We start from the raw sequence: 16,964 nt of genomic DNA on the forward strand, positions 1-16,964 counted from the left end.
GTTCCTCTGGGCTGGAAATCTGTTAGGTACAAAAGCCTCATTTTCAAACACATATTTCAGCCCTTGTCTGGGCTAAGACTTCAGGACCACATTGAGACTTTAATGCTCCACTGATCAGTGCAAGGATTAATTCAACTTAAAGGCTCCTTTGTGCGGTCTGTACATTGGAATCTCCTTCATCTCTCCAGCTCCTGGGAGGGCGGGGGGATGTTCCTCTTCTCCTTGGGATGACAGCCTCATGAACTTCGGCTTCCTGCTGAACAAGTCCACAGGAGAGACGTTGCCTTTATTTATTTTTTTTTTACAGGCTGCTGTTACCCCAGCGACGGGGCTGCTGACTGGTTGGGTTGGAGGGTGGAGAGCTGGGGGTGGGTGGCGTGACTCATGCAGTTCTCCTCTTCATCTTGACATTTGACATACTGATGTGGAGGATCTCAGCTGGAACAAACACGGCACACGGTGTCACAGCTGCGACGCTTGTGCCTCCCAGTCGCCAGCCTACGGCACTGAGAACAGGTAACCATGAGTCAGCTCCTATTTAATTCATACACCTACGCTCGCAAGCTCAGGGGGGGTTGTTTTCAAGCAGGTTTTTTTTTATTTTTTTGTTTCAAGCCTGTTCTCAACAGAGAATTTAACCTCTCGTCTAGCTACTTGGCATTCTTTGAAAGTCATTCTTGTGGTGAAAGGGCTTGTGGGAAGGGCAACTTCAGTGCACAGTGACCTTTCAAAACTTGCAAGGAGTGTACAGTATGAAAGGCTAATAGAGCTGTAATGAAATAATATGTATAATATTAAAGTCAAAACATTGCGATTAAAGGCAGAATTTTGAGAACAGATGTGATCTTTTAAAATTAAATTCAAAGTAACAGTTTGAAAGCATGTCCATTTTTTTTTTAAATCAAAGTCAACATAAATTTGACATTTCAAGATTAAACCTAAATGTTTGAAATGATAGCTCTATGGCTTCTATCACAGGCTTGATGAAGTTGTACTTTAGAGCTGGCTTCAATAACAAAGAAATTGTTTCTCTTTTAGCCCACAAGCACAGAATCATAACAAGTATGCACATTTTAAATTCAGTCTCAAAAATTTTGACATTGCCCTCGACAAACACTGCCTTTTTTTCCCATAGCACTGTCATGCACCAGTCGAAGAAGAAAGCTGCACGGAAACCACAAGGACAACCGCTGTAAAGCACTTGATAATCCATCCTCATTAGCCCTCGTGTACTTGCCAAACATACCGGCTATATGCTACCATAAACACAAATGGTGCGGCTGAATAGTGAGCGACGCCAGAGGGCTGTCTCCTAATGAACCCCACTGAGACCTCGGCATCAGGTTCATCAGGCCTCTACCCTGTCTCATCTGTCTGGATAAAGTACCTCGGCGAGCTCGACGGCACAAACAGACTGCACGGGGAAAGCACGGCCTGTCTTCACCGCCTCACAGACACAAGAGCAGTCACATCAGGTGGCTGAAGGTGGATGTTGACAAGTGTCTCAGAGGAGATGCTCGCCAACACCTCCCTCCATCCATTAGCCGGTGATTCCCCCCAGTAGAGCGCCTCCACTTCAACTCTGCATCAGTGATTCAAAAACAATCTCTAAAATTAGCCAGAAGGCAAACCAAGGAGAAATGAGGGCCAATACATAAGGGAGCCCGCCTTTTTTTTTATCATCTCTTCAAGGCGTTTCCATCTTCCTATTCAATTTTTGGTTCCTTACCCTCTCCGACATGAGGGATTAATTCTTAATCAAAGTTGCCCCAAACTGAGGGACTTATCAAACATGAATTATGTAGGAAATAATTTTAGCTTTTCATGGCACAAACCAGCAGCGTTCTTTGCATATTTCACCAACACACCCAAATAGCATGAGCATCCTTTCAATGCTGACTGCTGAATGTAAATCAAAGCTTGAAATCCATTAACCAACTTCAAACAAGAGGACCTCTATGCAATATTCCAGGTCACATTATCAGTATCCTTATTCATGATTCCATTATGTTAAATAAACAAAGTAATCGCCGTTAATTTGCTGAGGAAGCTTTCTATCACCTTTCTGCTTAACAAGAACATGAATGTCATTATCATGGCTGTCGCTGTAAACATTGTACAGATATTCATCATCAGGCCCATTACAACATACATTCAAAAGCATGGTGCACCATTAACCATGACTGTGTCAGACATTCTGAATGGGAATTATAACAAGCCTTCAGATATTAGATGACTAGGCTTTGATTTGTTTTTCACTGCATGCTATTCCCCTGACTTCCTCGTGTACAGTCTGATGAAGTGTGGAGATTTAAAAGACAACGTCGCATCTATTTTGACTTCTTATCAACAGTCATGATCATATATTTCCATCACAAATATCAGTGGCATATGTCTGTACAGAATATGCTTTTGTAGGTTAGAAGTCAAGGCTGTCTTACCTCAGTTCATTCCCATTTATGTTCAAAAAATGTGAAACACTGCTCCATGAAACGTAAAAGTTGCTACACACAGAGAATTCCATCTGAGGAAACTTTAGCAAACGAGTATAGCCGGTAAAATTTCTGTTTTATTCTTTTTCATTAATTTAAAATTTGAATATTAAAGGAGTACTCAAATGTTGTGGGCAAAATACCCTTTTAACCTTACAGCAACTCCAAAGCAGTCTTATTTACACACTGTATCGTGTGTTTGTGATTTTAAAAAAAATGAGTCACTTAAGGAGAAGTTAGATGGTGAAACGCCGACCACATTTATCCTTCCGTCTATCGCAGTGATCCTCACACCGCTGAAGGTACACGAAGACCCAGCACAAATTAACTTCTCCTAAAATGACTCATTGTTTTTTTTTTTTTTTTTTTTTTTTATTTCCAGGATTTCAAACATGATACTTTGTGTAAATAAGGGAGCTTCAGAATTGCTGTAAGGTTTATTTATTTCACTTTGACAGAGCCAGGCTAATGACTCCCATAGACTTCAAGTCTTTATGCTAAGTTAACACAAAATGTTACCAATGAGAATCAAACCACAGGACGTACAGAGGTGAAAATGGTATCCAACATCTTGTCTCAGTCTGAGAAAGTCAGAAAAAGGGTATTTTGCCCAAAACGTTGTAATATTCCTTTAATATCAAATGAGTTCCTGATTCAAAACTTAAAGAGGTTTTTGGTTCCATTTCCTTCATTTCTTCAATTACAAGCACTCCCTTTGTTTCTAAAGGTGTAATTTTCAGTCTGTCGTTGACCTGCTTGTCTTGTCTTCCAATGGACTTGCGGGAATTTGGGCAAAATGACATGCTGGCCAAGTATTCATAAAATGAAACTACTCATGCCTAACAACTTTCAAGTTTCTCTAAGCAGTTTTTCACATTTTTTTCAACAGATGAACATTTAGCCTTGACTTTTATGCTACCAAAGCATATTCTGTACACACTTAAAACAGATACTATCGGGAGTGCTGATGAGAAGTTAAAATAGGAGTGCTATGGTCCTTTAAGGCTCTGCAATCCAATCAATAGTCACACAACTGGGAATTTACACGCCCACTGGCAGCATCGAGTAGCTTCATTAGGCCAAATGAACCAGTGCCTCCATCACTAAAAAAGATATGGCGTGTTTAACTCCAATCAAGGAAAACTGTTGTCTTAAAAACTGACGAGACATTTTAGTGGAGTCTGTAGACACGGCCGCTCCTGATTTGTTTTGATCGAGACGTTGCCCTTCGAATAAACACACATTGATTATAAACAGCTGAAAATGCAGGCTGGAAAATAAGTCGAAAAGTGATGTTATTGTCTTGCATTAAGCCTGGCAACTGGTAAACAGATGTGCCCATAGTCAAGCAGTTTTGAAGCTCTCCTAATAGCTATTATTAAGAAACATCAACACAAATCCCAAGGCCAGCTTGCAACAACAATCATCAAACTGTGCACCATTCAGTTAGGGGCAATCAAGGAGTGATTCATATTCAAACAAAACAAAAGATTCATCTGTTATTTGGAATTACAAGTGGGGAAAAAAACGCTTTAGAAAAGACGCATTGTCCTCTTAAAATAACTCTCCCAGAGCAATTGTGAGGCGAGCCTGCCTTTGAGTGTGTCAGCCCATTCACTTCACAGAATAACGCTGTCATTTAAACTTGGTAGTCTCAGTCGAGTGTTAAACGCACTTTTATTGTTTAGGTGTCAAATGAAACAGTGTCACCATTGAGGGAGGGAATAAAGAGTCAATGGTCACATAAAAAAATATAAAATCAACAATGAAAATGGCAACACGGGGAAAGTCTGGTTCCCGTGGCAACATAGATGTACAGTTGAGACAGTGTCCAGATCCAGATGTGTATGTGTTTGGTTTGCACATTTCCACAGCCTATATTAATCTCAAACAATAAAAGTCCTTTTTTTTACTAGCCATGCATACAGTTGACAATTCCACATGTGTTGAGTCAGTGTCTTCATAGGAGCTGGCACTTTCAATACAAAATATTTACACTACCATTAATTATTCTTGTTATCATCGCCATCATCGTTACTATTTGTTACTATGAATTTGAATACTCTGAATACATAAAGAATGGGAATGGGATGTTGAAAATCTTAGCACCCCATTTCATTTCAATACCGGAGGAGAAAAGAAATGTAAAGTATAACAAATGTTTTGCGTCTTCACTTTAAATGTCACCCATTCCTGAAAAGAGGACAGTTTTGAGAGATCGTCTGTAGAGATATTCAAACACTGAGAGATGGACTCCATGTTCCATTAGGATGAAGCAGTTACTTATATTACTATACAGCAATCTGCTGTCGGAGCCTTTCAGAAAGGAAAACAAAACATCACACGATATGTGAAAGACTCTGCTACGCTTACTATTAGATCTCCAAAACGAGAAAATAGGAAAGAGATGACTGCACCAATGTTTCAAGAAAGACACTGACTTCTCCACCATTTTCTTTCAATTGCTCTAAACAACCGGGAAAGGAAAAAAAAAAGAAAGAAAGAAAGAAAGAAAGAAAATGGAGGTGCTTTCAAGTCACCTCTTTGGTTCTGCCTGTAATGAGTACAAAAACTTCCTGCTGACCACTAGACAAAAAACATAAGCTGAGAGAAACCTTGTACACAAATCAGTTACTCATCAACGTTTAACACAAGTGGATCCCGGGGATCTGCTTTTGGGTTTTGTGTACAGTAGCTATTTTCAACTCAGTCATGGTAACAGAAAATGCATCTAGATGTGCTGTGTGAAATGGAATAATACAAACAAAATGAAAAAAAAAAAAAATTACTAAAGCAGACAGTAGAACAACCTAAACAGTAAAAATCCTGTTCAGTAATTCTGTGCTGACGATGAGTCAAGATTTTTTTTTCCTTTTTCACACCCAAAAGATAAAACCAAACCAAAACGACAAAAACAAGAGTAACATAAGGCGAGTGCACGTTCCTTGTTGTTGTTTGTCAATTTCTCTTGCGGCAAATTCCTGGCATTCCTCATTCAAAATCTATTCATTATTGACATGTCATTATTATTAATTATTTCATGACTGATTTTATGCTCCAAAGAGTTAAAATCCAACACGTTCAACCATGAGTCTGTTAATCTTTCAATTAATTGTTGTGTGTATGTCTGAGTGCGTGTGCGTGTGTGTCTATGTGTATATTTCTCTGTTGCAAGTCGGAGTTAACTTCCTCTAAGTAGACTTCTTGTCTGGCCTGTTCCTGTAGGCCCTGGGGCTATTGTATATTGCAAGAGGAGCAGCAGGGGTCATCCTTGTCTGGCTGGGCAGCGTAGTCCATCTGCCGAACGATCTCAGCGAACAGTTCGTCTACCATGGTTTTGCTCTTGGCCGAGGTCTCCATGAAAGGGCAGCCCCACTCCTCGGCCAGGGCCTGTCCCTCGCTGGACGACACCTCCCTCTCGCTCTCCAGGTCGACCTTGTTCCCCACCAGGATCACTGGAACCTTCTCATACCTGAGATCAGACGCAAAGACACACACAGATATCAGCGACAGACACACGCATGGAACTCAGAGATACAAACTGCGTAGAGGATTGTCAATTACCTTTCCGGGATTTAGTGTTGATGCATGCTTAATGCTACAAGAGGTATCAACTGCACCGCAGTATAAAAGCTTATTTGTCATTTCACACCAAGATCCTATCATCACAACTTGCAAACTAGATGTGTCACGAGAAGAGTATTTTGGGACTTAACTCCAAAACCAATACCAACAAACAAATTGAAACTTAATGTTTGAAATATTTAAAGGCAGACCATGCAGTTTCAAAGGGGAGTGCACCCCGCTTTGTTATGATGTGGTTAACAATGATGAATGCCACTCAGTTCCCAAAAGAACAGAACTTAGAAATACTTCAGGACGACTCTTTTACCCTACCATAACCCAAAATATGAGCATTTTGCTTCACTGTGCATGTTTTGGTGTACACTTACCATTGAAACATAATTATCCAGACTGATACCTTCAGTAAAAGTGTTACATGAAGTCTGTGAATAATTAGTCTTGGCATGAGCCTGAGGGATTTTATCCTTCCTCAGCTTTATCCTTAACATTAGTAAACAAAGTGGTGCGCCCTCCCATTTTGAAACTGCATAGTCGGCCTTTACACATATAGGTTACACTGGAATAAGAGCACTGATTTACAAGTGTAGCATTGGCCTGCAGCCTTCAAGTAGAGAAAACAGCACCTCAACAAAATGCTAATTTAAAATTAGAGAAACTGTATGAAATGTATGAAACCTTTTCACCGGTTCAGTATTGTTTCCAAAGCCTATGACACTGTTCCTGGAGCTCAATCTTGGCCATGTTCGAGGGGTGACACTAAAATCTCAGAGCCAGGAACGTTAAGGAGGAGTGCTGTCGGTCAGGAACTGATGTGACCATAATTCTGTAAGCATTCGCTATCGTTCAATGGCTACAACACAACACAGCCGTTATATGCAGCCAGTTACAGAGTGAGGAATCAAGCACTTGTTGAAATGACTGAAAACACTAGTATCCAAATTGTTTTCAAATGAAGGTATTGACATGTTACCCAAGTACTGATTGTTGTAACATCTCCGGTAAAAAACATGAATTTAGTTCTGTACATTCTCTTCAGCGGGTTACACTGAAATACAGCCATCTGAAAAACCTGATGGACCTGTGATGGTGCAGCAGCCTGGAAACAACAGACCACCCTGGACATTTTACCAATCAGCTGCAGATTTAAAAGTGATAGTTCAGCTTGGCCTGTTAAATTGATAGTTGTGTTTGGTCTGCTAAATTGATAGTTCAGCTTGGTCTGATAAATCCGTCCCTGTCGCAAGAACCGGAGCTTCACCGGGAACAGGAAATACATAGGCGGGATTCTTAAGGATCACTTCAATAGATAGACAGACTACTACTCAGACTCTAATTCACCTCTAAGGACAACTGAGAGTCCAGTCTACCTGACCTGCACGTCGTTAGACTGTGGGAGGGAAACCAGAGCACTGAAAACCTACGAGAGAACATGAAAACTCCTTGCTGTGAGGCAACAGTGCCACTGAGCCACCATGGCCTCCTTCACCCCACATGTGCCGGGGTATATTCACACGACACAGTACCAAGTGTACTGCTTGACCCAGCAGTAAAGAGGAAATCAGCAATATAGCCCCAGCCCCCTGAGGGCAGGAAGTAGCCATAATCCTTTGAGCTTTGAACTTCCTGCCATGCTGTTTGAGCAATGAATGCCACTGTGGAACTGGACTCCTTACTGGAGAGCCAGAACAGGCGGGCAGTAACATTAAATAGGCTACTATACTTATTAAGAAGGTCGGGTCCTGCGCAGTTCCACCAGCACATCAGTGTCACACTTGGAAAATCGGTGTGCCTCCAAGGCATTTGGCGCCGATATTTTCAACACATCAAAAGAAATCACAAAGATCAAAAACATCACAGAAATATCTGATCTAATGTATTCACATCATTTGGTGAAAAGGCAGATTGCTGTTTCTTTCATCCTTATCTGCAGGTGAGGCTGGCATGAGAGCTCACCCTGTCTCTTGCACACATCGTTTGAACCAGTGACATCATCACCCTGAACCCTGGCCTGACATGTCTTTGCTCCTGCCACTGAGCAACATAGACAGATCACACAAAAGTCATGCTCTCAGACGCCCTTCAGTTTTATTAGTGTTCAAATGTTGCCCTCGCTCCATGAAATATTCATCCCCCTAAATTATTTATGTTTATTTGACGGGGGAAAAAAAAAAAAACACACCCTCATCCTTGATTGCTATGGTAACAGGTATACAAGGAAATGACTAATGCTGGAGAGATGGAGAGAATGCAGAATAAGCAACTGTAATACTTTCCTAAGTCGTGGAGCCTGAGCGTCTTTCAGAGGCCAGGGGCTGCAGGTTTCACCATTAAATAAGCTTAAACTTGCTGAGAATAAGGAGCTGACTTTGATCTACTCATGAATACATTATCCAGAGTGAACTTTATTCTCAGCTATCCTGTTCCCATGATCTGCTCACCAGCCGAGAAGAACTACTGGGATTTAAGGGACCATTTCAGAGGTCTGTGTGCGTGTGTGACTGCGAGTGTGACAGTGTTCTACTAGCTCAGAGGCAACTTGCGTGAGAAACTACAGCCTATGCTTCTCAACATTGACATTCAGAGTACAGTACCTAGATCTCATTCACTGCATTCCTAACTTCAAAAAAAAAAAAAAAAAAAAAAAAAAAAAAATTCAAGGCCATGATTTCAGTTCAGTATTTTGGACCACATCTCCGTGGCAGCAGCCAGTCTTTGCTTACAAGCTTATATTCCGTTCCCTTTCCTGCTTTAAATGAAAAACCCTAATCACAGTTGTGGATGTGCAGATTGAAAGGCAAAACTCCTCCTTTTGTGGCTGTGCCCATTTAGGAGAAGCCAGAGGGGGCACAGCGTTTAGGTGGGGTTATGGTGGTCAAGATCTGGGCGTCTCTTTTCCAAACAAGGCTGCGGCTGGGCTCAAATCTTCCAGTGAAAATCTCACATGGAGGCATGAGGCAGACTTACTATCTGCTGTATCACATGATACCTCATGCCAGTTCCCATTTCTGCCTCTCCTGCCCCAAATGTGACTTGGTTATAAAAAGGCATTTTCCAGAGAAACCACAATACACTAAGGCAAGTGCTTTAGCTCTATGAATATATTCTACATGGTATGCAAGCTCCAAAACTGAGAAAAAAAAAGCCAATTATTACTGTTCTGCCCAGAGTGTTGCTTTTCTGTAAGACCCAGAGGGAGCTTCAATGGAATTACATTTCTGATCCACTAATGACCATATAAACAGCCAATTATCATGTAGAGCTAGGCAATATATTGATATTATATCAATATCGTGTGATGAGGCTAGATATCATGTGGGATTTTGCATATCATAATATTTTATTAAGGCACAGGCATTGTCTTTTCTTGGTTTTATAGGCTGCACTGCAGTAAAGGAATTTAATTGTAGTCATTTTCTGAACTTACCAGACTGTTCTAGCTATTTTATTATTTGCCTCTACCTGCCTGGTCATCATACCCACATCACTAATGATCATTTATGTGTAAATAAGCCCTAACAATCATCCCTACCATATTGTCACAATATTAAGGTATTTATGTGGTCAAAGATATAACAATAGATGATTTTATCCACTCCCAGTCACAGCTACACGCATGTCATACCTCAGAAATCAAATCAAAAGAAACAGGCGATAATCATGATATATGTCTTTAAGAATGGGAAGGATTTGAAAGAGGCAGCCCAATAAAACCAGATCATACTCCCTTCTGTTTTTCTTTGTGCAGAAACGGTGGTTCTTGCATTAGCTGTGCTGCTAACTCACGCCTTATCGCAAGAGGAAGGCAGCTCAAGGAAAAAAGAACTTGTCATCTGGTAGCAAAGGAGAGGGTCTATAAATAGCCATAATAACAGAGGGGGGAAACCTGCAATCCCAGGAGGTGTGAGAGGGTGGCTGCCACGGATACCAAGGCTCCCAGGGCAGCAGCATGGGGGCCACTGACCACGCTACGACTGGGCCAGTGGATGATGCAAGGAGGCAAGGCTGTGCCATCACACAGAACTAATAGTGGGGTTGAGGGGGGCTACATCCATAATTATGGCCGGGCGATACAACAATATTATTTCAATACTGTGATATGAGACTATAGGAATTTAGGATATCATAAGGTGCTATGTGCATGAGTGTTGTCCTTTCCAGGTTTTAAAGGCTGCATCACAGTAAAAGAAGGCAATTTTCTGAAAAGATTCGGCTATTCTAACTGTTTTATCATTTGCCTCTACCTGCTTGGACGTCATATCCACATTACTAATTATTAGGCTATTTATCGAAAATCTCTTGTGCGCAAATATCTTATGGAACCACAAATAGTTTTCTCTAATATCATCACAATGTCGATATCGAGGTATTCGCACAAAGATATTATAGTGATACTTGATTTTTTTCCACATCGTCCAGCCCTGCCTATGATGTGGTTCAGGCACCCATGTTAACTGCATCACAAAGGATTTTAGGGAAAGTAAGCATCAACACTGAAGGCAGACCTAGTGCAAACAACATGGCATGTTTTAGCCTACAGCTCGTGAGTCTGACTATGCATGTACTAGGAGCACTCTGCCTGCAAACGCCCATTCCAGCTCTCCCAGACACACCTTATCTATAATGCATGATGCATCAACTGATATAGGCCTTGCTGACAGAGGGCGGGACCCGGTGGTCCAAGAGTTTCTGGATTCATCTTGCTCAAGCCTAAGTGGGGAAGGATGAGGCCAGGCCTGGTGCTCGGTCTCCTCCCCACGGCCCTTTTTGAGGAGGGTCTACAGCTGAGTCAGTGGAGAGAATCAGCTGAGTCAGAGAGGGGTAATAAGCTCCTCTACTACAGCACAGTGTCAGGCCAGGGCAGATTTCATCAAGGATGGATTTTCTGGAAAGCCTTTTGAAAACAGGCCACGGCAGCGAGCGTGGCTCCTGAGCGCAGAAAGGATGCGAAGCCCAACGGGATTGGGCCAAAGAGAATTCTGTTTTTCAGGAGAATGAGTAAGCGAGAAAGAAAAAAGAAAAAGACAACAGCTGGGATAATACTTGATGCTCCCTGAAAAGGTCTCTCTTGGATTCTCTCTATACTGTCAAGGTAGTGAAAATGAATTCTCTCCTTCACCTTTCCTTCAAAGTTCTCGATGCTATTTGCAGATGATGGAGATACTGTCCAAAAAATATCCGAGTAGAGAGGATACATGAGTAGTGTGCTTGACAGACAGTATAGGCTAGTCTCTCCCGGATCCAATGTGTTACAGCCATAATACAGTACACTAGTGGCTCCCTGGGGGTAATTATGCTTTCAGAGACAAATTCCTCATCTTACAAAGTACAAGACCAAAAATCTGAAATGCAAAGTGACACTGTATCTGAAATTAGATTACCATGGCAAAGAGGTAAAAGGAAAAGGAGAGGAATAAGTTTTTAGCCTAATTCATAAGTTTTGTAAACAGAACTAAATAGCCCAAGTGACACATTCAGGTTCATCCTGTCTCCCCTGAGCTCTGAAACATATTCACTGCACTGAGAATATTGTGTGATCACTACCACTATCAACACTACCGTTATGGAGAACATAACTCTCCATAGGGGGCTTAGGAATCACAAATATATGACATTTCACTTTATTATAAATATTCAATGGATGACAACCTAGTTTAGTTTATTTATTTATTTTTTTATTCATTTTATTAGATTTTTTTATGGGCCAATCAAACTTTTTCCTGGGCATACATGGAAACCCGTTCTTTCGGGGATTTTTATGAGCAGATTTTATACTCATTTATGACTTAGTAAACAACAAAAGAGCTATAAATGAGATGGACAGCTTGTTGCCTAGTGGTTTTCATAATTACTTGCTGTTTTTTCTCCCTCATTATTATCCATGGCAACAGCTTAAAAGTCTTCTTCAATTTGTGACGGGCTTTTCTACTAAGAGTTCAGTGGCATAATGTCACTATCTGGCTAGGACTATTTAACCACAATGCCCATTGTGCCATTATTATCCTTACACCTTCAATTCTCACTTGGAGCATCAGGACGGGCTTCATGACACAGAACCATGCATGATGATAATAATTAATAATAACCACTTCTTTCGCAGCATCAGTGGGACTCATAAAGGCCCAAAGCATCACTGAAACAACGATACGCAAGCATGAACTCTGTAAATTATGAATTGGCTATGCTTTTAAGTGTTTTTCCCCCTTGGATGCTCAATATACCACTTGATTTTCAAAGCCATGTCAACTAAATGAAGAAATCAGCTCTGAACTCTGGCCCTGTTCTTTATCCCAGCTTTCACAACAAATTAGAATATAGATGAAAAGGATCTTTTTGGAGGAACCAGGACACTGCTGCTTCTCCATTCAGCAGTCAGGATCCTTTTACCCAGTTGGCACATGAACAAGACCTGTAATGGTAACTGGTGACTGGTGAGCCTAAACAACAGACAGTCCAGTGGGGTTTGAAGGAAAGAGGGCTTCACCTGGTGGCCCATTTCTCTACCTGTTCTTTCTTGGCTGTCCTCGTCCTATGGCGAAGCTATTTGGATGCATTGTCACGTATCGGGCCACTGATCAGAATGCGTCTCTTGTGTACAGTTAACTGTTGCTGAAGTGAGGAGTGATGAGGTCCCCAGTGGGCAGGGGCAGGCCAGGGTGTAATCATCTGCACCCATGGCCTCTGTGCTAATGCCTGCCTGTGCCACTAGCAGCAGGCACTGATAGATGCTGACAGGGTTCAGAGTGAGAGCGACACACAGCAGCGTCTCTGACCTGAGCGGGTGGCGATGTGGCCAAGCCGGGGCACCGGTGTTTTGGCAGCGAGGAGCTGTGGAGAGGCTAAAGACGCTCTGACAACGGTATGACCTACAACACAGTCCTGGCTGCTTTTTTTGACTCATATATGACCGAAATCAGAGGCACTTTGTCTCTGCTGGAGAAACAGATACATTCCAAGTTCTGCAAGCGACTTAGCACTTGAGAAATAATGTGTTAAAATCCACCCTTGGATACTCCTATCCTATACTATCATCTTTTCTAATGCTCAGTACATTCCAGGATTTATTCTGTAATTTTCATTTTTCTTGCACCCATTTTTCCTCAATTTCTCGATTTCCTACATTTCCCAGAATGCCTTTCAACATCTCCTGGTGAACATGCCTGAACTTATTTCACTCCAGCTGTAGCTACGTTTTACATGCAGCTGGAGACCGCAACAGTGTACCGGAATAACAAGCATGCCTCTATTGATAACAGGCCATCCAAAATGCGTTTAGGAATATGTGTTTGAAAGTCAGCCAAGCCAGCTCCTTATGAAAAACAAGCAGCAACTGACAAAGGAAATGGATAAACAACTGTGGCATTTAGACTACTACTTCCATGGGTGTTTGCTTGTGGTTCTTTGTAAATGGTGGGGGCATGTGGGGACGTCACCATATCCATTTACTTCAACCTCTCAGCAACAACAACAACAAAAAGCCCAGTCACCTCATATGACTGCTGCCAACAGAAGCTTAGAATAACATAAAATTCTATTTGTAGCATTTTGACAACAATGCTGCAAGCATACAGCTGTAGTGTTTAGACCTAGGCTACTGTATGTGGGAGCATGCATATTGTGAGGCAAGGTTTTCCTGATCTTGAACATATTTTTTATACAGAATGGTCTTTGTTGCTAGGCTAGTGGCAAGTGAGGTCAACTGTGCTTTACACTAACGGATGCTCTGGTCTGTTGATACCAAGTCCTTTAATTCGTGTTTTTTCCTACAACCATTTACTGTAGCAAACATAAATTCTCTGTCTAACCCAAGAAAATAGGATTCTTGTACTGTACATTCAAAACAAACTCTGGAGAAGAATAGCTTATTGATCACAGCTATTATCAAAAATGAATAAGACTATGAATGCCATGCCTTATTAAAAGTAGCCTACTTCCATTATTATAAACACAAACATTTAGAGTATTATCTCTCTAAGAAGGCTATGTGAGTCCATGAAGCTCCAGAAGTTGATAGGGGACTCTGAGGTGAAGTATTGTAGGAGTCTGGTGTGTTCTGGGGAGATTTTTTGTTGTTTTTGTGCTCCAGAAAATAAACGTATCCTCTGTGACTATAGGGAATAACACCAGACTCTGTGTTAAGGGTGGAATCACACATAACAGCTTGCCCGCACCTGGTGTGTGGGTGCACATAAATACATGTACACACACACACACACACACACACACACACACACACACACACACAATAGTAGACTTGGATTCTCACATACATTTCCCCATCCTTACTCATGTGGGGGAAACACATGCTGACCTCATTCTTTCAGGCAGAGCCATAGATTTATGTGAATGTTTATAAAGCCCATTTGAACAATGCTAAAATCAATTACTGACAAACACTTTGGGTAACCAAGAAAAAAATAGCTAAATAAATAAATAAAGGCCTTTAAACTTCTTATATGAAGCGGTTTCATTTTCAGGTGAGCACATAATGGAAATTAGCCACAGCTGCTAACAGTAATAGGTTGATAACACTAGAATATTACAGGACTGTATTGCCTTTATGCTGAGCCATTATGCAGGTAATGTGCAATCTAAAATAATCAGCTACACTGATAACCAGCATAAGCCCTGTTTTTTGAAGTGATGCAGTTACTCTGCTGTAAATGTGCTTCTTCGCTGAGAGCTTTCTCAGAGGGGAGTCTCGTCTCTCTGGAACGCATTAGACTCCGTACATTCACTGTGGCACATTCACTGACACCTAGAATGAGTGATGAACCCACACTGTCACAGCCCAGTGCATGCTGCCTCTCCACTACACATCACGAATTCTCCAGGATCCCCCAAAACATAAGAGCCGGGCTGACGCACACAGTAGAGACAGTCACCCATAATTTAAGCATCAGCACTGTTGTCTATTTAGGCTGTCAGTCCAAAACGGTTGATTAACGTCATCATCACCTCATGTCATCTCTCCCTGTGTTTCTCTCATCAGTGTATGTGTGTGTAGGCTTGGGAATACCAATAACACGGCGGGACAATCAAGCAGCCTCAGTTAACCTCTACCATGTATCAATCAGCAGCCCCCAGTGGTGACCTCATATCTGGATCATCTCTCTAACAGCGCCCAGACATCACACACTGTCACACTTGACTCCTGCTCGGACCGTGCCGCTCTTCCCAAACAGCTTGTGCTTGTTAATTAAAAACATGGCTTCTCCTCTGCAGAAACCGGCCTCACGGCACTGTGCTTTTCCTCCCCACATATTTAGCAGCTCCAAACCCCTACACTGCTCTAGTTGTGTTTTTGAGGGCTGTCGCCGTGAAGCGGGCCTCTGCGGAGCCCCTGTTGCACTGTTTCTTGGGTATTCCCGGTTGTGTGTTTCACAGGGGTTGCAGCATCCAGCACAGTGGACAGTCCATGCAAGAGACAGAAGTATTGAAGATTACAGGCAACATATACTATCTCTACAGGAAAGACTGGTCCATGATAGACTGGCGTTATACACTTATGACACATTACTATTAGAAAATGGCAATACTAACTGCTTACATTAAAGTATACAGCAGAGGCACACTTAGAGATCAGCTACTGATAAACTTTAGAGGTGCTGGGACTGCAGTACCAGGGCATTTTTGGCTTACCCAGGAGTTCAAACAATATGGGTGAGCCCAGGTACACCAAAATAGAACAGACATGTGCTGTTGTACTGTAGTCTGTCCAGAAGGTGCACACACCATCTCCACTGAAGCAGTTTTTAGACTAGGCCTAGGCCCATCCTCAAACTACAGGGCCTGTAGGCCAGCCTATGTGAGATCTAACATAACATACATCCATACTGAGCCACTGAACAATGTGGGCATTATTCTTGTGCTTTTGCATCATCTTACCAACCTTTTCACTCTTATGATCTGGTCCCTCATCGGTTTTATGTCTTGGAAGCTTTGCTGGTTGACAAGGCTGTAGACCAGTATGAATCCTTGACCGTTTTTGATGTAAAGGTCCCGCATGGAAGCGAACTGCTCGGTACCGGCAGTGTCAAGGATCTCCAAAACCGAGGGTGAGGAGTCTACCTCGATCTCCTTGCGGTAAAAATCCTCTATGGTAGGGTCGTACTTCTCAATGAACGTCCCGGTGACAAACTGCACAGTGAGGGCGGATTTCCCGACCCCTCCGCTGCCCAGGACCACCACTTTATACTCGCGCATTGCTCCCTTGCTAGTGGATTAAATGAAGAGATTGCCGAAAGGTATCAATCTCCGCGCGTCATTGAAACGAACTAAAATATCTCCGCACGAATTACATTCACCATTCGTGTCCCATTTTGAACGGGTGTCAATAATACAATCTTGCTCGCCGCTGCTCAGCTATGGCAGAGCACAAAGACTCGGTGCCCTAAGATGGATTTCATTGTAGAAATTCCCCCACGCAGGCCAGACATTGATAACTATACGTGCATCCGAGGAGTGCGATTTTCCACAATGTGCACAAGGAGGAATAAAATATCGCCCGATGTGGTGGACCGTGCGGGTTTTCATCTGCTTAGCTCACCCTTCTATGCATCATAAAAAAACAAACTTGCTCCATCGAAGACATTGGAAAAAATGCTGGGCTAACCCTAGAATGGATTGCAGGCGCAAACGTGCAGTCTGGAGGCTGCCTAAGAAAAACAAAATAAACTACTACTATTGCGACACTTCAGAAAACAACTTGCGTCTCTTTGTTTCTTTTTCACCATCTCTGGCATGTCTTCGTTCCTTATTCGCTCACCAATACAATCCTAGCCGCCATACTCTCGGGTGGAGACCCACAGCCGCTGCGTAACCAGCCAGTCCCCACTCGGCTCCCGTACCAAGGAAAAAAGCCAGCGGATCCTCCCTCGCTGGAGAGAT

General features: G+C 42.3%; 1 protein-coding gene across 1 annotated transcript; it reads right to left on the reverse strand.

The window, feature by feature from the left end:
* Nucleotides 1-4,150: 4,150 nt before the first annotated feature.
* rap2aa (RAP2A, member of RAS oncogene family a) lies at nt 4,151-16,927 on the reverse strand. Its single transcript, XM_030081139.1, has 2 exons — nt 15,967-16,927; nt 4,151-5,964 (listed from the first exon to the last, which is right to left on the reverse strand). Exons 1-2 carry the CDS (start codon nt 16,278-16,280, stop codon nt 5,727-5,729), a joined length of 552 nt encoding a protein of 183 aa, XP_029936999.1. The 5' UTR covers nt 16,281-16,927; the 3' UTR covers nt 4,151-5,726.
* Nucleotides 16,928-16,964: the final 37 nt, after the last annotated feature.

Source organism: Myripristis murdjan, chromosome 21, assembly GCF_902150065.1.
Source record: "Myripristis murdjan chromosome 21, fMyrMur1.1, whole genome shotgun sequence".
Taxonomy (NCBI): Eukaryota; Metazoa; Chordata; class Actinopteri; order Holocentriformes; family Holocentridae; genus Myripristis; species Myripristis murdjan.

Excerpts from the sequence above, each read along its gene's own strand:
- rap2aa (XM_030081139.1), bottom strand. The coding sequence starts at position 16,280 with ATGCGCGAGTATAAAGTGGTGGTCCTGGGCAGCGGAGGGGTCGGGAAA. Across the intron at positions 5,965-15,966 it reads CAGATCATAAGAGTGAAAAG|GTATGAGAAGGTTCCAGTGA; the intron begins GTTGGTAAGATG and ends GTCTGATCTCAG.